Here is a 24,114-nt window from a genome sequence, read left to right as displayed (position 1 = left end):
TCATAAAGAATTAATAATTGAAAAAAAAACTGAAATAATCATCAAATCTAGCAGTCTCAATGTATCGCTATAACATCACAGACCTTTAACTTAAGCTTTGACCACGATTCTAGACTTAGAAAAAAAAATGGATAAAGAATGTGGGAATTGAAAATTTCTCTTCTGTTGTCAGATGGGGATTTACGCCCCAGAATACGGATCGTATTTCAGTATACGACTCGTATTTCAAATCGTAATGTGGCATTAGCTATGCATTTTGGAAACTGGCTCCGGAAATTTCATAGTTAAATACGGACCGTATTTTCAAATCGAAACTCGTATTTGGTGGTCGTATTTCAGTGAGTTGTACGGTGTTTCGTTCGTTGAACATGCTTAAATACGGTCGAGGTTTACGGACCTAATTCAAAAATCGACCGTATTTTGGTCCGTATTTCTCGCACTTTTAACCTATAAATACTCGATTTCAGTTCTAATTTTATTTTTACCAGTTCCTAAAGCCCTAACACGACTTGTTTCTCCTCTTCAACCCCAAGAACTCTAAGGTAAGCAAGTTCTTCATTCCAATCAAATTCTATCATGTATTTAGATAATCTAAGATAGAATTCATTGTTCTTAACCTAGGGTTTTCATGAAAACCACGGATAAGGTTTGAGACACAAAGCTTTGGGTTCTTCTCAGAATTCAGACTTTTAGATTAAGGATTGTGAAGCAAATAAGGTATGTGAGGCTAACTATCTATGTTAGGGAATGTTTATGATTCTCCCTACGCCTCATTCTTCATACTTATCAGTAAATTGTTTCGGTAATACGGTTTTGCCGAGTTTCTTGAATAGTTGTAGAATCGTTATCTTCTAGGCTTATAGTTTTAATTCGTTCATGATGATTAATTTAAATATCATTAACTCAGTATGTAGTCAATATAGACTTGTGAATTGTATCTCATGAGTTTCAATATGAATGTTTAGGATTTTTATGAACAAGTTACAGCTTTTATCTTCATAATCGGTAGAATCGCATCATGTTATCGCTATATCTCGTCTCTCGTTGCTTGTTATTGAATACTGTATTAGGGCGTCGGGCCCTTGCGAATATGGACCTAAGGTCACAGATTATGTATACGTATAGTTAGGCATCATGCCACAGATTTTGCATTTATATTTTTATTATTGGACCTAAGGTCACAGACAGTAAATAGGTTATTCATTATTCAGGACAAGGAGTATCCATATCTTTACTTCTCTCGTTCGATCCAATTATCGCATTTCGATCCGTTTCCGTTCGACTTATTATTTCATTCGGTTTTTACATAACGATAATTCCGATTCTCCGACGTCCCATTTGCTTGGAGCCCGCATCTCATGATGCAAATACCGATATACAGGATGCAGACGCAACTCGCTAGGAGGCCTTCAGATTCAGTTAGTCAAGGGTGAGCCTCAGTTTTCCGAGGCCCTACCTTTATCTTTATATTCAGTTAGTTAGCAGACAGTATTTCAGTATTAAGGTATGCCGGGGGCCTTGTCCCGGTAGTCAGTCAGTATTTCCTTATTCAGTAGAGGCTTCATAGATTACAATCGGTCAAATATTTCAGTATTTTGTTGGATTGTTGAGTTAGCCCTTTTGGCTTTTGCACATATATATTTCAAATCGGGGTTATTCTCACTCGATTGGCATGTGTTTATCATACTTAGATATCAGTATACCACATGTTGATCCGCCTACTGTTGGTTCGCTTGGCCACACGTAGATAGGCTCGAAGTGTCGTGTTACGTCCCGCACCATGGTTCGGGGCGTGACAATCTCTTCAACTACCGATATAAGCTATATCAATACTCTATATTTATCATGTACCATTATTTCTTCTCCATATCCAAAATTCACATAACTTAAAACCTTGAAAAATCATTTTCATGGCAGAACGAGTTTTGGCTTGATTTTGAGTGCTTTAAAATGTGTCTGCTGAATTGGAGTTTCAGACAATGATTGGTGAGTTTCCTTTTGCATTCACAAAAAGCTTCAGTCTTTGAAACCTTTTTCCTTATCTTTTTCTTTATTTACTTGTGTTGACTCCTCTCTTAAGTCTCAGTGATGGAGGTTTTGAGATAGTAAAAGTAATTACTAGGGGGAAGCAATAGATATTTTTTTGTTAAAACGTTTATAGTAAAACCTGGAAGAAAAGATGAGAATGGACCATTGTAAAAAATAAAAATAAAAAAATCAAGGAGACGAACAAAGAGAAAGAGTAAAAAGCCATTGTAGAAGAGGCATAAGGAAAACTCCAATTTTCTGTATATACAAATTCATGCCATCGGAAGAAACCTAGATGCAGGGTAGTTCTTGATTTCGTATCTCCACAAATTTATTTTCCCATCGATACTTTTAACCAGATACTTATAACTTTAGTTATTATACTTCTAATCAAACTTTGAACAAGAGAAAGGAAACATATTTTTTTAGGAAATACCTTATTTAATTTTTTTTGCAGAGAATATGGCCTATTGTTCTTGCAAATAGGACTAAAGAGGAAGAGGAACGTGGAAGAGAGAACTAGGGAGGAGTTCGAGCCTAGGGACTTGAGTTTCTTATTCTTAAAATTCGCAAAAAAAAAAAAAAAAAAAAATTCTTGTATAAATATAAAGATGATCATAAGGAATATGATGTTGGTGTAGAAATTCTATTTATATCTTTCCTTCTTAATTTTTTTTTCCTGGTGTTTCTTCCTATTTCGCTTAATTTTCCCCTCATGTTTGTGTCACGCTTTACAGTTTAGAAGTAATGCAAGGTCATATATAATTTCTATTTCCAACAAGGTCACACATATTTGACCGTGAATAAAATTTAAATCAACTAATTGGAAAATTTAAATTAACGAATGAGTACCCATAATTGACCTTGAATGAAATGTAAATCAACAAACCGGGGAAGGGAATGTCCCCAACACCATTCATATCATAGTCATCGTAAGGTGATAAGGATATGATATTGGTGAATAGCGCGCGAAAGAGACAAACAATTTGAGATGTCTTTCCTTTGAAGGAACAATACAGAATGAATACTTCACAATTAAAATTTAAGAGACCACATCAATTATTTTACTGACAAAGAGATGATAATTATGTTGTTGAGTTTAGATATCGTTAAGATCATTTTCTTATTATATTGGACATTCGCAGGTGAATCCGAAATGTTAAAATAGAGTATGATAAAAGATTATAAAAATATGATAATCATGAATATATGTTTCATACTTAAATTCAAATGTTATCCACAATTCTTTTGTCACATAACTTTATAGAGGATGATAAACAACAAAAATATGGTAATGATGATAAACGACAAAAATATGGTAGTGAGTAAAACTTGATTTTTCCTTTTAAAAAGTTTGATATTGATACGCAATTATGTTTTTTTACGACCGCGTCAAGGTACGGTATACGTATACTAGTTAATTGTAGTTGCACAGTTTGAAATCTCTAATAAAAAAGAATCATGAAGTAATATATTTTTATTCTTTGCAGATGAGGAAGAGTATTGATTCTATATTTTATTAACATAAATGGTTGATATAGCATATGATATGCTTCTTATATATAGTAGCAAATTCTAAATAAGAATAAGAGTATTTTAATTTTTGCATACGTATTTTGGTCGGTCGGGTTGAATTTTTTTTAATTGAATTTGTATTTATTACACTTAATTTTGTTTAAAAAGAAATAGTAAGAGACTATTATCGGTTAGATATGAATTTTGGGTTGAACTTGATTCGAGTTTTTAATTGAATTTGTAAATTAAAAGTAAATAAACTAGTAAAAATGTTAAAAATAAATAAAATAGTAAAAAATTATCACCCATCGGAAGTTGAATTTTTCGACATATGGGACTTTTCTGTTAGAAAATATAGTTAAGTGACTTTGGTAAAAGAAAATTATAGTTGTATGTCCACGTGTGAAATTTACCCATTGTATAAAGATGAATAATAAACTAAATTTATATAAAAATCTTTTATAAAAAGAAATGATGTTCAAGCACTGTTTATTCTAGTTATGTTTTTAAATTGTAGTTAGATATTCTCACCGTTCTAAAAGAAATTCACTTAAATCTTTTTTTCTTTTCAAAAATGTAGGGTCTACTTATCAAATCGCTATAAAAATTAACCTTTTTTTTTCCAGGTTTACTTGTATTAAGTGTTAAATGATGAGTGTTAAGTCTCAAACATAATGTAAGAGAGAGAATGGTGTGAAGAGAAATGTTGTTACCAATTAGAAACCAGGTGAAGAAAAGATCTTTGAATTTAATTTCTCGATTAAAACTTTTTTAAGTCAAGTCCGCATAAGAGGAGATAAGAAACTCATTTCCTTTTATTTGACCAGTATGTGTTTTACATTTTCTCAGAAAAATATAAGTCAAGTGTTTATTTTCGTAAATTATTCATACTTACCTACCGTATGTTTAAATCTAAATTTGACTACTAATACTTCAATAAAATTAAGAAACGGTCACTTAATGATAAGAATAAAATTAGAGAAAAATAATGAAATCTATTAGAGAAAAATAATGAAATCTTTCTTAATTTACTAAAGCCAACAAGTAAAAAGAAAAAGATTTTTTTTAATATATTGAATAAATTTTAAAAAAAATGAAGGAAATAATATTTCAAAACTTGGATATATATCTCAAACAGTACCCTTAAAATAAGCTAGTTGTGCATTACTTTCCCCTTGAAATCAAACGCCTTGGTGGGCGACCCGGGGGAGCGGATAGGATGACTTTGTTTTGTGTGAATTGTCCTTCAAATGCGCTGGTCTTTAATTTTTGTCTCTTAAATTGGTGGTCTTAAATTATTGTCTTTCACCTAATATAATGTTTGGGATTCGAACTCCAACTCAATAAAAAAAAATAAAGCAAAGTTTCGTAGCAAAGTTAGGCCTATTCGGATCAAAGTTAGGCCTTAAGACAAAGTTTTATAAAATTCTAAATGAGTTAAAAAAAAAAACTACCTTAATGCAAACTTCTACCTTAAGGTAGAGTTTTGTCTTCAGGCATAAGGCAAAACTCTGCTTTAAGGGAGAGTTTAGCTTATACCTGAAGGCAAAACTATCTCTAATCATTCAGAGATTGAGTCAAACTCTGCTTGATCAGAAAGAGTTTAACTGTAAACTTTATTTAAGTTTCAAAATCTGCCTGAAGGTCTAATTTTAGCCTAAATAGGTCTAATTTTATTTCAACACTGTACCTTGTAAAATTCTTTTAAATTTTTAACTAAATAGAAGTTCTAACCGGAAATCAAAAAAATTTATTGAAGGGCAAAAATAGACCACCAATTTGAGGGACGTAAATTAAAGAGCAGCACCGAATAAAGGGAATCGGGCGAATTAGCCATGGGATGATTGGTATATCGATGGAATTGGGCCATGCATGTGATGTTGACAAGCCCAAGTATCTTCTTCTTAGCCAAACGGGTCCCAAAATATCATTTGATTGGTTTGAACTGGACAAATTCCTAATGACGTCAGCTTAAACGGTTCAGTCAATTTCATTGTCCTAGGTCCATTGAACCCACCACTTTTAGCTTCACCGATTATCTCGTCGGCCAACTTCTCCGATCTCTTATCTCGTAAGTTCTCTTTTTTCACTCAGTGATTACACAAACCCTAATTTCTGATTTTTAAATATTAAAGTAGGATTAGAAATGTGAGTTGTATTGGTAGGGTTTTGTTTGATTTAGCTGAATGATATGACCTTAGCTCCAATTTTCATAATTTTTATCTTGTTAGACGAAGATTTTAACTAGTTGATTGCATTGTTTTTTTTTTTTTTTTTTTTTTTTTGTGGTAAATGCAATTTGTTGCTTGTGCTAATCTGATATTTTGGTATAAAACACCAACATTTTCACGAAGTGAGGGAAAATATTAATTTTATCTCCTAATTTCAAAGAAAATATTTAGTTAGTTTGGTGGAGTGGAAGTCTTAAATGTGATATGTTTAGTTATTTTTTTTTTTCCAATTGTTCAAATGACAGATTATAATTTCTAATAAATTTGAACTTCTTTGTATCTAACATGATTTTAAATATACAAAATGAACAGTATGGCTCTTTATTCATTCTTTACAAAGGCTTGATGTGATAAGTATAATCTAGATTTGTTTTTTCCTGGCACGAGTCAGGTATTGCAAAAAAAATGTTTCCTTGACGAACTCATTTTCAAATGTTTGGTCACATTGAACTGTGGAAGATGTTTTTTCCAAGGGATCTATTCCACCAAAAGGGGGATGGGGATAAGAACTTTCTTCACTTTATAGATGTCCAAACTCTTACAGCCTTACTTCTACTAGTAGCTTAAATAAACACTTGGACATTATTTTCAACCCTTAATCCTTAAAAGTGTCAGCCAATACTTATTGCATATACTAATGGTTGCACATTACCGTTTATCACGTACTTTTAACTAACCAAACACTACAAAATGATCTAAGGAATGTTTTCCAACAAAACATTTTTCTTCATACCAAATGTGCTTCAAGTGTAAAAGCAACCTACAACTGAGCTCTTCTTACTAGTCACAATTCCTTTATGTGCCGGCAAGTTGCTTTTCTTCTTTAAAAAAAAAAAATTGCTTTCCCAATTCCCACTGAAGCGTATTGTTCACCTCTACATGTGATACTATTGTGTTCTATTATGACCCACCATCTTAGAAAAACATGTATGATCCTTTGTTTATTTGGAGCTAGAACAGGTAAAGCCAGCCATAAGTACATTCCATCTGCTTCTGGGACCTGTAAGTTCATCTTTTAATGGCTATGAAACCACACACTTCTGAGTTCCGAGCTTGTGCCACATTTAGATTTCCATCCTCTAGGGTCCAAATCTCTTTCAAGTTGTTTAAAACTAAATTATCTTTACTCATCCTCAGCTTACTGGGTCTTATTCTTCCGAACTTTCTGTAAATTCTTTATTTATCTTATGTCACGGGCCATCTGTTGAGTACCACTAGTTCTGGAGCAGTATATATGCTATATTCGCCTCACTGAACCCTTTTGTTCAAAGTGACTGATGGCCATCTTGGAAAACCTTTTTTCTGGTACTTCTGCATTTTGCTCATTTCTGTAACCTATAATAGCAACATGGCCTGGGGAAGTGCGTTCTCGTCTTTATGTTCTGCAAAACCATTGATCGGTAAATTACTTTTTGTTGATAAGTGTTAACAGGTAAATGATTTAATTAACAAAATATAATTCTGTCTTTAATCAATTGATAGTGATGTAGTAAAAGTAAACTTATCAAGCGACTAAGTAGACAGATTACTTGCTATCAATGGGCTTTTTAAAATCCTTTACTCCTGTATTCAAACATACTAGCGTGACTGATTCGTGTATAGGCTTGTTGACTAGAGTCATATCCATTCGATTTTTCAAAAGGATTACATATCCTGAACTTTTCAAGGAAGCCTTCATCAGTGGTCGTGAATGACTGATTTTTTCGATCTCTTCTAAATTTTCATTGTTTATGCCACTAAACAACCATTATTCAGATCATTTCTTCCCTTTTTAACAGCCATTTGAAGTATCTTGGCATTTGATGTCATCTTTGTGAAAGTTTTAGAATATATGACCTAACTTTTGTTGTCATTTCAATTATGCTGGCTGCAGTTGTAAACGATGATCATTACTAAACAATATCGATGCATACACTCGGCTAGTTGTTTGTGCACAAAAGGGCATCTCAGCGAAGAAGTTATATTTCTGGTTTTTCAGCGATTGAATTGGAACCCCAAGTCGGTTGCAACTCTATCTTGTGTTTGCAAATGGTTTGATGATCTTGCAAAGAGAGTGCTGTGGAAGGAGTTTTGTAAGACAAGAGCTCCAAAAATGATGCTTGATTTACAGTCTAGTGGGAGTCATAGTGTTGATGGGAACTGGAGAGCTCTTGGAAAGCTTCTTATTCACTGCTCTGGGTGTACTAAAGGTGGCTTATTCAACAACATCCATATTCCAGGACACTTTGTTTACAGGACTAGGTTCTCTAGGACCTCTGGAAAAAGCTTTCTGTTACCACAATGCAGGACAGATGTTTTGTATGTTTCTGATCCTTGTGAGCATCTTGACCAAGGAGATGAGGGAGATATTGGGTTTTTTCGGGGGATATTTAAATCCTTTGCTAGCTCAAAAGTTCGTAAAATGTTAATTAAGAGGGAGGCTCAGCTTCATCCGACAGAAGTATGCCCTTACTGTAAGGCAAAACTGTGGAGCATGTTGCAAGCGAATATGGTACCAGCAAGTGCCAGCTGTAGATTGGGTGCTTATGAAGATGCAATCGAGTATTATGTGTGCCTTAATGGGCATGTGCTTGGGATATGTACCCTCTTGCCCTTGTCCGATTCTGAGGAAGCTTCAGAGCACAGTGATGCATGAATGCAGGTATCATTGTCAAATTGCACATTTGTTGCTTGACGTAAATGTGTTGGCTATTTTTATTTCACCACTGTCCTGTTGCCATTTTAACGTGGCGGAGAGTTCACTATGCAACCTTTTATCCATTGAATCATGTTGCTCATTTTCTGGTTTATTTTTGTGGATCGGATAGGAAAAAGATGATAAAAGTCCTTGGATTGTTCTACGATGTGCATCGTGAGTGCCTGCAATTGATATACTGCTTTATCCACAGGTGTTAAAAGACGGGATTCCGTCGATTCGGGAACTTGGTGGGTACTGTTTACTGAGAGATAGGATGGATATGCAAGTCATTGAGCCATTCAGTGAAAGATATCTTTTGGTGGACTGCGGAGATGGAGCTGTATTTCTGCAAGATTGCCTCTTCCCAAACTTATCTGATCCGCCTACCAGTTCACTGGAAACCTGTAACTGATCATTGTGCCTCAGTTGTAACAAACACCAGAATTTGTCTGTATATTTTATTTATGACCTCAAATTTGCATCTAATTTGAGTGACACGTTAGGATCTACAACATTTCGAGAGTTGTTTGTTGTGAAGCAGTTAAGTTGCACCATGTAAAGTTTGAAATATTATTGAATGCAGTTCTGATTCAACGAGTCATTTGCCATTTTCTTTCAGCTTATTCATGTGCCAGGAGGGTAGGGGAGTTGTATTAACAAGATTGTTTTGTTTTGGATTGTATTATTCCATTTAGTTGAAGATAAGGAGATAGCCGTTTTTTTTTTTTTTTTCATTACATAGTGGGAAGGGGAAATGAGGGAGCATTACGATGTGGGGAATCGAATCCTCACCAACAAGGTGAATGTTCAGGTAGCCAGCTAACTGAGCTACTAAGATCCTCCACGAAGATAGTGGTATAAACTAAAAAGAAGATCACATCGAAGGACTGGTGCGAATTATCTTTTGGATGATTAAATGATTTTCACATCGAATGGGTATGTAACTTAAATTCCTTTTTTTTTTTTTTTAATGTCAACAAGTTGTTTGCCATGGCCTTTTTAATTTGGCTAAAGATGAAAATATCAGTAGAGGAATCAACGTGAGATTTGGAGAATACTCTAATGTTCCTAATTTGTCTCAAAAAACATTTTTCGGTGATAGAATGAAATAAACTCGAATTAATCTCTATTAGTTTACAATTAAAGTCATTTTGATTAATTGATTGAGGAGGGTGTTGCACTGTTGCATCAGCAGAAATTTACCTTGATTGTCCTCTTTTGGAATAACTGTTTAGTAGATAATCTCTTTTATTTCACTTGTAACTTATGAACTATTTAGACCATGTTCTAAAGGTACCTTCTAAGCAAAATCAAAAATCTTTTAAGAAAACATTATGACAAAGGTATAAATTTTTAAGGGTAAACTTACAACGAAATAACCCATATTTTAAGAGACGCCTTACCACATAGCCTAAATTTTCAATATTACCAACCAAAGCTACTATTTAATGAACATATTTATTTTAATTGTATTTGTTTGTTTTCAAATACATATTGATTCCTCTACATTTATGGGTTTTCGTATGTATTTGATGCCATTTCAACAAAATTTCAAATACATATTTGTACATTCAAACTACATATGAAGTCAAATACATTCAAAAAACGTTATTTGAAAACAATATCATATTCAATGTATTTGAATGGATTTTAACAAAATGTATATTTACATCGTTGTACATTCAAGTTGACATATGTAACAAGCCAAATACATTTAAATTTCGTGTGTATTTGAAAATACCGCTCATATATTCAGCCAAATACATATGTTCACACATTCAATAAAAAATACATTGTTTCATATATTAGCCAAAAATACACCGTTAACAAAAACAGTTCAAATAATTGAGCTTAGTAGATCCAACATTTTCCACCATATCCGAGATATACATTGTTCATCTATTCACCAAATAGTCAAAATATATCCGAAATTAACGAAACTAGAATAAGTAAATACACTAATCAAAATACAAAAAAACACTCAAATATATATGAGCCGGCAACATAAAATATCAATCCAAAACATGATGTATAAAATGTGGAAGATCTATACTGTCCGCGAGTGAATTAGTTGTATTTGGATGCGCACTTCGACATCTAACAAAAACGACTAAGAACTGAAGGATAATTGATTCTCTTAGAGTTCATTGCCATTCAAATGGAAAAAAAAATGAAAATTTGTCTTCAAATGTTCAAACGTAAAATCAAAGATAGAATCTTACCTTTTTGGGTTAGAGAGAGAGAGAGAGAGAGAGAGGCGGTAGTTAATTAGAGATAAATAAGGAGTTGAACTATTGTAAAAGATTTGAAATTGGGCAAATTAAGGGATATTGAGGAGAGAGAAAGTTTTTAGGGATAGGGAGAGAGGATGGAAAATTTAGGGGAAAAATGGGAAGATAGTGAGTTAATAGGAATAAAAGATATATGTATAAATATGTTATATTTTAGATATAACTACCAATTGTAATTGTAGAAAGTTTAGTTATGTTCCTATAATTATAATTAAATGTAAGCTATAGTTATTATTAATAATCAAAAATCTTTTAAGAAAACATTATGACAAAGGTATAAATTTTTAAGACGTGCAATTTCTTGCTAAATGGGCTGGATCTTAACTAAGGCTCACTAGTTGAGGCCCATTCTACCAGCAGACTTTTGTAAATTAGGTACTTATCTTTATCCTTTTTCCCTCAATTTCTCCCAATTGTTCTTGTTTTACTTGCTCGGCCAACTGTCACTTCCTTTTTTGTGCTGAAGCGGCAAATTTTTACCTTGTAAATTTCAGGTAAATTTCAATTCTTTCCATTATCAACTGTTTAAATTGAACGATAAAGATTGGAACTTTAATTGGTTATGGTGCTTAAACTCTATTGAATTTCTTCAGGTGGTGACTCCAAGTTCTAGTATTGAATTAGGTGAGAAATTCTTGTCTTATGAGGTTGTTGTACCTTGTGGAGCAATTATGGTACATGTAATAAAGAACTTGCCTACTTTAGCAGTTTCTTTAGATGGTAATGAGAAGAAAAATCGATTTTTCTGTTCAAGAAGGGATAAGTTAAAATGCCCACGTGGGATATTCAATCTTTATACTGGAAAAGATAAGGGGTGTCTTAGTTTTAATAGTTCTAATTTGGTTACTGCTTTTGATCAATGCACTTTGTTTGGAATAAAGTTGTCAATATTTAGCTTCAAGAAAGTGAATAACCAGTGCAGCATAGCTCTGAATGTCGCTTATGACCTCGAACCTATGTGTGATGGAGAGAGTGAGAATTCTGATATTGAGAAAGAAAATTCAACCAAAGATGTGTATAAGCTGGAATTGTCTGGTAAGGAGTGTTTGATGAATTCGTATACTGAAAATCTTGATTCTAACCAACCTTCAAGTTTTCTTGAAGAAACAAAAAATGCAGTTGAGAATGGGGTTATATATTTAGAAGAAATGGATGAGGAGGTATTGTCAAAAAGGATCTTGAAGCTCAGCAGACTAAATAAACCCAGAAGCGCATTAGCGATATACAAGTCGATGATTTTTTCAGGTCTTAAACCTGATTTACATGCATGTAATTCCCTTCTTTCAAGTCTCTTGAGGAATGGAATGCTTGATAATGCCTTAAAAGTCTTCAACTCAATGAAGGCTTGCGAGCTAACAACTGGCCACACTTATAGCTTAATTCTGAAGGCAGTTGCTGGTGCTCGGGGTGATGACACAGCAATAAACATGTTTGGTGAATTGATAAGAAGTAAGAACCTTAGAGGACAAATCGATACCGTTGTATACAACACAATGATATCCATTTTTGCAAAAGCAAACAACTGGGATCAGGCACAGAAGATTTGGAAAATTTTGCAGGATAGTGGTCAAGTTGGAACAACAGTCACTTACCGTCTGTTAATTTGCACATTTGTTCGCTGTGGTCAGAATGAACTAGCTATTGATGCATACAGTGAGATGGTTCAAAATGGGCTGAGCCCAGAGAGTGATACAATGCATGCTATTATTGGAGCATACAGTAGGGAGGGTAAGTATGACTCTGCACTGAATACCTTGCAATGTATGTTGGACAGTGAGCTTAAGCCAAATGCAAGAGCATGCAACGCAGTTATCAACTCACTTGGAAAAGCTGGCAAAGTCAAGCTTGCATTTGAGGTTTACGATACGATGAAATCATTAGGTCATGCACCTGATGTATACACATGGAACTCATTGCTTAATGCCTTAAACAGGGCAAACCGATATTGTGATGCACTTCAGTTTTTCGATCGAATAAGAAATATGCAAAGTGTCGTTTTGAATGTGCATATATTCGATACTGTTTTGACATCATGCCATAAACTTGGGTTGTGGGATAAAGCTATACAAGTACTGTGGCAGATGGAGGCTTCCGAACTCCCAGTTTCAACTGCATCCTATAATCAAGTTATTGGAGCTTGCGAGGTTGCAAGAAGACCCAAAGTTGCATTACAAGTGTATTACCGCATGGTTCGCCAAAAACATTCTCCTGATATATTTACTCTATTGTCATTGATGAGAATTTTCATCTGGGGTTCTCTCTGGAATGAAGCGGTGGAAATACTAAAAGTAAGTTATGACATTCATTGCATCTTCTTCTACCTTAACTATTCCCTTCTTTAATTTCCCTGCATTGCAAATACATCAGAGAATAAGCTATAATTGTGGATTTGATTGTTCTTTTTTCTTCGTTGGGGTAAGATTTTATTTGAGAGTAAACTTGCTGATGGATCATCACTTGTATGGGAATGTGCAACATAGAATGTCGAAAACTCATATCCGTGAAAGAAACTGCACCAAGATGTTGATTATTAATTGATAAGTTATTTCTTCTGTTTGAATCTGTTTCTAGCATTTCTTCTCAACCTCTTACCACAGCCACACCCCCCACCCCCGTCGCTGCCGGCCCAAAAAAAAAAAAAAAAAAGAACTCCAATCCAAGACAGAAGATTCCTATTTATTTTCTTTAAATTGCTTTGACATTGGAGAGAAGTGATTACGGAGGAAGAAGGCATAGCAACCATGAGACATCACTAAGTCGCTTCAACTCTTATACTTGGTGTTTTGCAGTTTTCTGAACCAAATGGATCGCTTTACAATGCTGCTATTCAAGGGATGTGTTTAACAGGAAAGCTTGATTTGGCTAAGAAGCTGTACACGGAAATGCGTGAGAGAGGCCTTCAACCTGATGGCAAGACACGGGCTATGATGCTGCAAAACTTACCCAAAAATTCCAGGAGAAAAAGAAAACGTAATTTGCAAAACTATGCTTGAGAAAAGAACAACATACTTTACATTGACATTAATAAGATATAATGTTGCTTATGTGGGTTCTTCTTTTTAAATTCTCATATGAAGGTTAACCTGAAGGCAGATAGAGTCAATGGGTGCAGCACGTGCTTGTCGCTTAGTTGATGGCAAAATATAAGTATGTCTTGATTGTCATGTAGAAGAGTGAGAAGACCCACCAAGGTGCAGATACTCTAATGAACAGGTTCTTTTCAACCCTGTGCAAACAAATCAGTCTAGATAAATTTCCCTTCCTGGTTATGTAAAATTTATTCTTGATGTGCAGGCAGAGAGCAATCCCAATAGACAAATTCTATTTCGGGCATGTCAGTGCACGTGGAGATAGCACCTTGTGCCTCCTCATATCATGGTCAGTGTTAATAAGATTTAAGTGAACTCTCTTTCCTCGACATCCAGCTTGTATCTTTAGGCATAATTAATTCATCCCGAATCGCACCTGAACCCTTTCTTTAATTGTCTGCATGAAAAGCTGGCTTGGTAATATCCTCTCTTTCTTGCTATTCGAGTATTATGTTCCATTCTTATCATCCAGTTGATATTTGAATTACCCCTAAGCTCATATCTCCGATTGTGGCTGTAGCATCGTCTATATCAGTTGGTTGTTCAGATTCTTCAGTAGATTTATACTAACTTGTCCTTATTACAGCTTTCATTTCCCAGATTGCCAATAGGGCACTGTGGATTTGGGGATTTCCGGCTAGTCTTGCTGATTATAATGATGAAACTACGGTAGTCACAAGGTGGATAATGATCAACCCAAAGTGGACAGGATCCTGCCGGGTTTGCAGAGTTGCTTGGCAAAGCATTCAGACTCAGAAGTCTACAACCACATATAGTATGAGAATTGGTCTTTGCAGTCTGTTCAAGCCCACTGAGAAACATGAAAGTGTCTGAAAATTCGAGGAAACACATGTATTCAAGCATGTTATACATCTATAGAAAACATTTCTACATAAAAACTCTGCGCTCTGATGTAATAACAAATCATTGTATGGATGATAGTCCGTAATTTGATTCAGCATTTCCAAATTAGAAAACCCATGCTTGGTATCCTCCCCCTCTGTTTGCTCGCTCATCCCCCAACCCGCCTTCTTTCAACTATACAGATGCCTTATAGGCAGTTAAACACAAGTTAGTGCGACGTATAAACAGAAACAAACTGGAGTTTATGCTCAGCGCTCTACTAAAAATGACCATAGAAATTGCCTTCAGAGCTTTGGTTTAACAGTAAGTGCGGATTAGGTTAGACATGTCACAAGGTCAGATCTTATCGAGGACAAAAGCCTGGTAATAGTATTATACAGTTTACGTCAAGCAGCTGCATGTTCTGATGGTAGCGAAAACTAGACCTCCACTGATTATTCACTAGTCATGCATGCACAACAGAAGGAGGGAGTGACTTCTTCATTTCTTATTCCATCCTTTACTTGAAAATAATACATATAAGTTCCTTTTATCTTTTACGGTAGAAGTCCACCTCCACCCTTTATAAAAGATGCACAAAGCATGGTGAACAACACAACTTTCCTTAGGCTAATATGCTAATATAGAAAAAAATAATTCCACATTGATCAACTGCATGTATTTGCTATTCAAAGCAGCGAAATATGTATATCCGAAATCTATGATACAAGAGCTACGAGTTAGTTGCTCATAGTACGCATGCAACCTCAAGTTTCCGGCAGCAAGCTTCTTGATTCTCCGCTCAAGTATCTGAACCAGATTCTTATGTGCAGCCTCATAGTTTCTGAGAGAAAGCTTCTTGGTTCTCCGCTGGAGAATCTGATCCAGATTCTTGTCTTGTAAACACTAGCTTCTGCAGAGGAAGTTGTCCATTGGAGAATGCTGTAACCTCCGTGTCTATTAAAACAGTATCCTCATCCTTGAAATCTCCTCTTAAGATTCCTTTGGCCAATTCATTTTCAATATTCTGCTGGATCACCCGCTTCACTGGCCGTGCTCCATAATTGGGATCGTAACCAAGACTTCCAAGTAGTTGAATAGCAGCATCACTCACGTGAATCTTCATTTTGCGATCAGCTAATCTCTGCTGCACTCTCTCAAGCTGCAAGAACACAAAAGGCTTTATAAATATTCCACTCGGATAAATCCAGAAACGACGGCCGTTTTCACGATTGACACTCCAAGAAAGTATGTGCAAACTCAAGCAAGGGTATTCAAGATTTGAAAATGCACGTTACCTGTAATCGCACAATTCTACTGATTTGTTCACGATCAAGGGGCTGGAATACTATATATTCATCAACCCGATTCATAAACTCAGGGCGGAACACTGCACGTGCAGCCTCCATCACCCTTTGCTTTATTGTTTGATAAGTCGTTTCCTTCGGCAAATCATCATCATCCGTATTTAGAATATATTGTGAACCAACATTTGATGTCATGATGATGACAGTATTAGTGAAACTCACTGTGCGTCCTTGTGAGTCAGTCACCCTACCATCATCTAAGATTTGAAGGAACACATTAAATACATCCGAATGAGCCTTCTCAATTTCATCAAACAAAATAACAGCATATGGTCTCCTGCGAACAGTCTCGGTCAACTGCCCTCCTTCCTCATACCCAACATAACCAGGGGGAGCTCCTATCAATCTTGAAACTGCATGCTTCTCCATGTATTCACTCATATCAATGCGCACAAGTGCTTCTTCAGTATTGAACAAATAGCTAGCAAGCGCCTTGGCTAGCTCTGTCTTACCAACCCCAGTGGGACCCATGAACATAAAGCTTGCAATAGGACGATGAGGATCTGAAAGTCCAGCACGTGAGCGCTGGATTGCCTCTGCTACTGCTGTCACTGCTGGATCTTGACCAACAACACGTTTGTGTAGCTCCTCCTCCAAATGCAACAGCTTTTCCCGCTCTGACTGTTGTAACTTAGATACAGGAATACCAGTCCACTTACTGACAATCTCTGCAATATCATTCCCAGTCACTTCTTCTCTGAGCATTGATTTCCCAGACTTCATATAATCATCTAGTTCTTTTTCTGCAGTTTCAAGTTGACGCTGCAAGGAGTTTAGACTCCCATATTTCAGTTCGGCAGCACGATTAAGATCATATTCCCGCTCCGCTTGCTGGATCTCAAGATTTACCCTGTCAATCTGTATTTAGGAAGAAAGTTAAACAAGCTCCACCTCAATCTAATTCATTTACATCTAAACTGCTCGTAATCCTAATTCAATTGACAGCTAAAATCAGTGCTTTCCAGTCAAGAGTGGTTAAACAAAAGAGGCACTAGCTATGATCAAACTTAAGTAGAGAATCTTCAGTTGCATGCCTCTTCCTTAACGGACTGTATGCGAGTCATGACACCTTTTTCATGCTCCCACTGCTCAGTCAGCTCAGCTTGCCTCTCCTTTAAAAGAGACAATTCAGCTTCAAGGCGATTTAACCGATCTCTCGATGCTCTATCTGTATCATTAGTCAGAGATAGCCTCTCCATCTCCAACTTCAAAACTGCCCGATTGATCTCATCAAGGGCTGTAGGTTTTGAGGTGATCTCCATTTTCAGTTTTGCAGCAGCTTCATCAACTAGGTCAATAGCTGCATTTTGAAAACCAGAACTTTTAGCACCAACAGTAAGTCCATAAAGCACAAGTATATTGGACTCCACATTTTTGCAAGTGCAGTGCATGCACTTGGTGTTATGTGATGACAAAAACTTAAAGATATCTGCTTGATGTGACCAAAAATGTGGCTACATCACTGCTCGAGTTGTCTCTGTTCCTATATTGTATTGAAATGACCAGGTTCAAATGTCATTTAGTAGTTAGACAGGATTCAAAATCCACCAGCAGGACTAAAACCTGCATATTGCAAGTTAGACCATGCAAATGCAAGGATGATCTGTTCTTTCCCAAATCTTAAATTAAAATTACACAAGCAGGGGAATCTTAGTAGTCCAGTTGATTACCTGAACTCCCACCTTGTAGGTGAAAGTTCAGTTCCCCACTTGTAATCCCCTTCCCTCCCCCTATTCATAATTGAAATAAAAAACTACACAAAGCAGATAAACTATAGCACCATGAACAATACAGTACTTACTCTATCAAAGGAAATAACAAGTTGCCCTATAGATAACAGCTTGTCAGCATGTCTCATGTTGTTTCTCACCTTTGTCAGGTAGAAAACGTCCGCTAATATAACGGTCGGAAAGAATAGCTGCATCAACAAGTGCAGTGTCTGAAATGCGGACCCCATGATGCAGCTCATATCTTTCACGCAATCCACGAAGTATAGAGACAGTATCTTCAACTGTAGGCTGGTCAACATAAACTTGCTGGAAACGACGCTCCAGGGCAGGATCTTTCTCGATATATTTACGGTATTCATCCAAGGTGGTTGCACCAATACATCGCAACTCTCCTCGACCAAGCATCGGCTTCAAGAGATTCCCAGCATCCATAGCACCATTAGTGGCACCTGAAGAAAACATATGATTTGTTTTTTCACGAGCCAAACCCAAAAAAAAAAATTGTTCAAATTCGGCTGAACCCAATTAATGGTACGAAATGCATTCAATCTTTTGGTGTAGGTTGAACTCTAAGTTGCGCGAAATCTTCACTTCCGTTGCCGCACCCGTGTCGGATTATCCAAAAATGCACTACTTTTGGATTGTCCAACACACACCCGTCGACATTTTTGAAGAGTCCGAGCAACATAAGGTTGAAATCTAAGCTTCTCAGTGTGTAGCAGACATATAGACCAATTAACATGGGCAATTACACGTCCATGCAACAAACTACCACAATGGGAGAAAGTAATACAAGGACTCAGGGGAAGGAGCAACAAATATTAATTTTCAATCAAAGGCACTCCGACAACATATATAACAGCATTTTGACATCTGGTGATGTTTCCTAAGAACATACCTGCACCAACAACAGTATGTATCTCATCAATAAAAAGGATGATCTGTCCTTCGGATTCTGTCACTTCCTTAAGCACAGCCTTCAATCTGTCTTCAAATTCACCACGGTATTTTGCACCTGCTATGAGCGCACCCATATCAAGAGATATCAACTGCACAGAGGAACCAAACATGTTAATTAAAGATATTTTCTTTCATGAATTCTGGTGAATGCAACAGCAGATCCCTTCATCACTAACCCGTCGATTCATCAAAGCCTGAGGCACATCTCCTTGCACAATTCTCTGCGCAAGCCTATCAAACAGGAAGAGAAGAATATAAGTTATAAGCAATGGATGCAGTATTTTTGAAACATACGACAAATTGAGACCAAATGGAACATATTCCCAAACGTGCCATATAAATCAAAGTTTTAAATCACATGCTCAGACTCCCTCTACAACATATTCAATAAGAAATATAAACTTACCCTTCAGAGATTGCAGTCTTCCCAACTCCAGGCTCACCAATTAACACTGGGTTATTCTTTGTTCTCCTGGAGAGGATTTGTATGCATCTACGGATCTCATCATCTCTGCCTATAACTGGGTCAAGCTTTCCCGCTCTTGCCATAGCGGTCAGATCTTTTCCATATTTTTCTAGTGATTCATACTTCCCCTCAGGATCTGCAAGAGTGTATAAACGAGATTTATAGCATGAAAAGGAAAATGTAAAGAAATATTGCAGACACGCTTTAAAAAGTGTGTGTTGGGAAAGTAAGATTGGTGTCAACTAAGAAGCTAATAGTGTATACCCAGTCAAATTTTCGTATTAACACATTCAAGACTACACTAGGAAGCAGCTCTCTGTATCACATGAAAGGGACAAGATCCAAGTGTAATGAACATAATGGTCCATGTATGAGTTACCTATGTCTGCATTCTTACACTTATTGACAAGCTCCACATATGCAAATTAGTCTTGAAGTGTGCTGCTAATTACAGAAAGAGCTCATTACCTTGATCAATAACATTTTGGCGTCCCCTTATGGATTCAATGGCAGCTTTCAGTGTCTTCATGGAAATCTGGAAATCATTAAACAGTTGCTTCCCAAATCGTTTATCTTGAATGAAGCCAAGCACCAAATGCTCAACTGACACATAGGAATCACCATACTCTTTCTTGTACTCCCTGGCTCTCTGCATCAAAGCTTCCAAATCTCGGCCTAACATAGAACCAGCTGACTCACCAATTACCTGGCAAGACATTTTAAACAAGAAAAAAGATTCAGCTAATCTATAATAAATAAGAGAAAAATGTATTAAACAGCTTGTTATTTGATTGTTATCAGAAGTGAGTGGATTGCAAATGACCTTTTTATATTTCTAGACAGAAAGGTGGATGCTTTTCATGAACACTAACTGAGCCAGGATTAGCTCCCCTGAGCTCATGTCTTTTCATAATTTAGCTGCAAAGAGAGCTCGACTCAGCTAGGATGTCGAACTTTCTTGGCAAGCACATTGATAGCTTTTAGCTCTTAAGGTGGGTATGAACATATTCAGAACATTTAAAGAGGAATAGGGGCAAGATGAATAAAAGGCAATAAAGGAGCATTAAGTTTTTTGAAATTTTTTACTGCCTACTATTTTGTTGTTGATTAAAAGCATGACAAGCTAGACAAACCAACATAAGAGTAGGGACCTCTTGGTAAATCACGCAATAGAAGTCCATTAACTTAAGTTGTATGTAGATAAATACTACTTAACATCATTAGAAGTAACACTAATTACAACAATAAAGTATCTAGTGCTGAATTGAGTCGGAAAATCAAATGCAATGCTCATGTTAAGATAAGTCCTTGAGAAATTAAAATTTTACAAGAAAAAACTTACATGCTTGAAAATGCTCGTGTATGGACTAAATGGTTCATTAGATCCATTTAACATAAACTGACTACTATTAACGTGAAAATGGCAGCTGATCAGAGCAGCATTTTTAGCTAAACTCTTCACGGATAGAAAATGAAGAAAACACCAATTGCTGTTGATGATTGAACAGGGCCTGTTTGGAAAGCCACCCAGGTAATTGGAATTGGGTGTAATTGGGTGTAATTACACAATTTGGCCTGTTTGTTTGACCACGTAATTACACTCTCCAATTCTCAAGGGGAGCCGAGAATTGTAATTACGTAATTAATAGGTTACTTTTTAATTTTATTTTAATTTCTTTTCTTTTTTAATTTATTTTTTATTTCTAATATTTAATTTCTTTTTAATTTTATTTTAATTTCTTTTCTTTTCTAATTTATTTTTTATTTCTATTATTTAATTTCTTTTTTTATTTTTACTTTTTAATTATTTGTATTTTTAAAAATATATTTTTCTTTTTATAGAATTTATATTTCATTTCCTTTCTTCTCAAAACTTGTGGTTCCATGCTCGAATTTTTTTTAATTTTTTATTTTATTCATTTAGCATAACCGTGTTAATATTCTAATTTTTGAAACTACATCTCTTAACATTAGAAAGAATGAGCCATTAACAAACTTGACATATAATAAGTGACGTTATTAAAGTAGAATTTCGTTGTGAGTAAGGTTATAGACTTATATTTTCCCTTTCTTTTGAATTATAGGAGTATTTACTTATGTTACGTTGAAACATGCTTATGCAACGTTGAAATTTAACATAAGAGTATTATGTTAAAAAAAAATTCTTTTGGATTTTGAATTTAGGTTATATTTTCGATTTTAAAAATATTTGCTTTAGTACTATTGATTTGTTATTTCACTTTGCATGTTGTTTATTTTTCACTTACAGTTGATAAAATTATTGTCAAACATTTGAATAGTGTTATGGCATTATATTTATAAATGTTCCTTTTTTGTCAAAGATCCAATCCCGTGATGTTCTCGCAAAAAAGGTATGCTTTTAAGTTTTATAATCAATTAAAATTTAAATATTATTAATTTGAAATTTAAATCAATTATTTTTTACAATATTAGTTACAAATGTATGATTACTAATTAACATATTTTCAAGAAGCAATGTATTATTAGATAACCAATTCAATATCATTTATAAAGGCACATATTTTTTAAATATTAATTTTAAATTTTTTATAATTAAATTTTATTTTTAAACTAAACTAACAGTGTAATTACACTTGTGCAACCAAATGACAATTATGTCAAACAAATAGGCCATTGTAATTACCGTGTAATTACCTGTAATTACTAGGGTAGTAATTACACCAATTCCAATTACCAGTTGGCTTTGGCTTTCCAAACAGGCTCTAAATCATTTCTAAGCAGGATTAGAAAAGAACCAATAATACATAAGTGAACATGTCATATAAACGATTGAGTTGATCTGAAGCATACCTTTGGTTGTCGTTGAATAAATTTATCCGTAGCCTCTAAAAGGCGGGTATTATCTACACCGACCTTGGTGAATATACGGCGAGCCAGCCCGTTCTTCTGCTCCAATAGTGCCTTCATCAAGTGTTCAGTCTCTACTATTTGATGCTTGTTCTCTTTTGCTATTTCTGGCGATGAAACAATTGCTTGCCATGCCATTTCCGTAAATTCTTGCTGAGTGATCTGCTATAACAAAACCAATTAACTGAATAGAGTTCAGAAATATACTAATCAATACATGATGCCTCAATCCCTAATAAGTCAAAACGGCATTATATAAATCATCCATATTCTTTCCACTCTATTCAGATAAATTTCATTCCAGCTCACTGGTTCTCTCCCTACATGTACAATTAGTTAATCTCAACTGACTGGTATTGCTATCTGAACCCTTTGCTTACAGCTCATTGATTCCAAGAGATTTTAAGGGAACAACTCTATCTGGCTGTACGGATATATCATTCACTCGCATTTGCCAGACAAGTTTCTCATTCTTCATCCCCAAAAGGCACAAACACACACACACACATGCGCGAACCCAATGGCACCCAGATAGCAAAACCGAGCAAGCACAGAGAACGCACTGCATTTTGGTCAGTATATTCAATGAGAGAATGGTAGATCAGGACCAACAATGATTTATCAACTGCTTGAACGCCACCCCAAGATGTCAAACAGGAGATTTTTCCCTTCAATTTTCCTACTATGGATATCAATAAACTATGCCTCAAACATAAACTAGTTGGCATCAGTCATAATAGTTCTCCTCAATTTGAAACCATTTCCAACAACAACAACAACTATGCCTCAGTCCCAAACCGTTTCCATTCCACTAAATTGATGTGTCCAGTGTGGCCACTCTAAAAGCTTTTAGATAAGGCAGTGTGTGCACAATGTAATTTTCTAGGAGTTATGGTATTGTATTTGAGTTGCTTGGAAAGGTTGGATCCTGGAATAGTTTGTTCAGTTCCAACTTGGTAGAATGTTTTCTTAGCTTTAATTGATTCCAGCAAATTTTAGGTCCTTTAGAAACTGTCCAGAAATATAATACCATACTATAAATTTAGCTCAAAACTCTACACATACATCTCATACTATAAGTTTTACTTCCTCCGTTCACTTTTACTTGTCAATTTGACTAATCTACGGAGCTCAATTGAAATAGATTAATTTAATATCTTTAAACTTAAAAATGTTTAAATATTATACAACAAATACTATAAATTGCAATTCTTCTACAAAATTCATGTTAAAATATTGGTCAAAGTAAAAGTGAAGAGAAGAGTAAAAATAAGTTGTTTTCACAGTTGCACATTAGCTTGTATGGCGAAACAATTGCAAGTAATCATTCAAATTAAAAGTAAAAGTAAAATGCACAAGTGAATGAATGAATATAAGTGGGTTACCCTTCCTCCATTTGAAGCATCACAACGTACAATAAACCTGGAACCCTTGGATAGCTTCTCAGTTTTTCTAGTAGTGAACAACAACACATCCTTATTTCTCTTCAATCTTAACGAATTACACTGAGATTTAACGGACAAGTTAACAGACGGCGGTGCCTGAGAACAAAATAAAGATACTCTATTTGAAGAAGGAACGCAAAGTTGTACGCTGGAAATTGACGTCACAGTGGACATTATTATCGTTAGAATTCCGTCTATGTTGCAGTGGATTGGGGAGTTTATAGTAAATACGAGAAAAAGTTAGGGGCTTTGCGTGAGAATATAATAAAGTGGAGATGTGGGATGAAATGGAGCACTACAATTAGGGAGGCGGATGGAGTGTTCTAGTAAGTTCCGAGAGAGCGCGTCAGTTCTGTTCGTACACCTGGCACTTTTGATGGGAATACCTGGACCCCACAAGTGACATGTAGGATCCAATCACTACCTTCTCCATTCAACTACGCTCTTCTAGACTTCTAGTCATATCATAACTAATGAACTTATTCACATAAAAAATAATAGTAAATTCACAAAATGACCTTCTTGCAAAACTCTTGAGTTATAAAAAACTTTTGCAAATATAAACAATAAATTTAATCTTTTG

General features: G+C 35.3%; 3 protein-coding genes across 4 annotated transcripts in view; 2 read left to right on the top strand and 1 right to left on the bottom strand.

Moving 5' to 3' along the window:
• The window catches only part of LOC132047035 (pentatricopeptide repeat-containing protein At3g29290), a 44,293-nt gene extending 29,492 nt beyond the window's left edge, over positions 1-14,801 (top strand). The window contains exons 2-6 of the mRNA XM_059437915.1: positions 11,194-11,236; positions 11,336-13,030; positions 13,532-13,712; positions 13,820-13,955; positions 14,037-14,801. Coding sequence (XP_059293898.1) covers positions 11,414-13,030; positions 13,532-13,712; positions 13,820-13,824 — 1,803 coding nt within the window. The 5' untranslated portion in view covers positions 11,194-11,236; positions 11,336-11,413 and the 3' untranslated portion in view covers positions 13,825-13,955; positions 14,037-14,801. The remainder of the gene's footprint in view (positions 1-11,193; positions 11,237-11,335; positions 13,031-13,531; positions 13,713-13,819; positions 13,956-14,036) is intronic.
• Positions 5,340-9,052, top strand: LOC132047031 (EID1-like F-box protein 2). Of its 2 annotated transcripts, XM_059437912.1 has the most exons (4): positions 5,340-5,614; positions 7,648-8,415; positions 8,663-8,703; positions 8,739-9,052. In XM_059437912.1, exon 2 carries the CDS (start codon positions 7,657-7,659, stop codon positions 8,407-8,409), a length of 753 nt encoding a protein of 250 aa, XP_059293895.1. In that variant the 5' UTR covers positions 5,340-5,614; positions 7,648-7,656; the 3' UTR covers positions 8,410-8,415; positions 8,663-8,703; positions 8,739-9,052. The 2 variants fall into 2 exon arrangements, with proteins under 2 accessions (XP_059293895.1, XP_059293893.1); XM_059437910.1 differs by having other exon boundaries at positions 5,343-5,614; positions 8,663-9,052.
• A 493-nt stretch (positions 14,802-15,294) lies between the features above and the next one.
• On the bottom strand, positions 15,295-23,848 carry LOC132047030 (chaperone protein ClpB3, chloroplastic). Its single transcript, XM_059437909.1, has 10 exons — positions 23,472-23,848; positions 22,030-22,248; positions 19,666-19,903; positions 19,138-19,333; positions 18,908-18,962; positions 18,670-18,820; positions 17,912-18,220; positions 17,076-17,341; positions 15,973-16,899; positions 15,295-15,836 (listed from the first exon to the last, which is right to left on the bottom strand). The coding sequence occupies exons 1-10, from the start codon at positions 23,703-23,705 to the stop codon at positions 15,510-15,512; spliced, it is 2,922 nt and encodes a 973-aa protein (XP_059293892.1). The 5' UTR covers positions 23,706-23,848; the 3' UTR covers positions 15,295-15,509.
• Positions 23,849-24,114: the final 266 nt, after the last annotated feature.

This window comes from Lycium ferocissimum, chromosome 2, assembly GCF_029784015.1.
Source record: "Lycium ferocissimum isolate CSIRO_LF1 chromosome 2, AGI_CSIRO_Lferr_CH_V1, whole genome shotgun sequence".
Taxonomy (NCBI): Eukaryota; Viridiplantae; Streptophyta; class Magnoliopsida; order Solanales; family Solanaceae; genus Lycium; species Lycium ferocissimum.
This window is presented reverse-complemented; position numbering and strand designations above follow the sequence as displayed.

Coding starts and splice junctions, on each gene's coding strand:
- LOC132047031 (XM_059437912.1), top strand. CDS start 7,657: ATGATCATTACTAAACAATATCGATGCATACACTCGGCTAGTTGTTTG.
- LOC132047030 (XM_059437909.1), bottom strand. CDS start 23,705: ATGTCCACTGTGACGTCAATTTCCAGCGTACAACTTTGCGTTCCTTCT. Junction 17,342..17,911: donor ACGTTTTCTACCTGACAAAG/GTGAGAAACAAC, acceptor TTCAAAATGCAG/CTATTGACCTAGTTGATGAA. Junction 16,900..17,075: donor TACAGTCCGTTAAGGAAGAG/GCATGCAACTGA, acceptor TCCTAAATACAG/ATTGACAGGGTAAATCTTGA.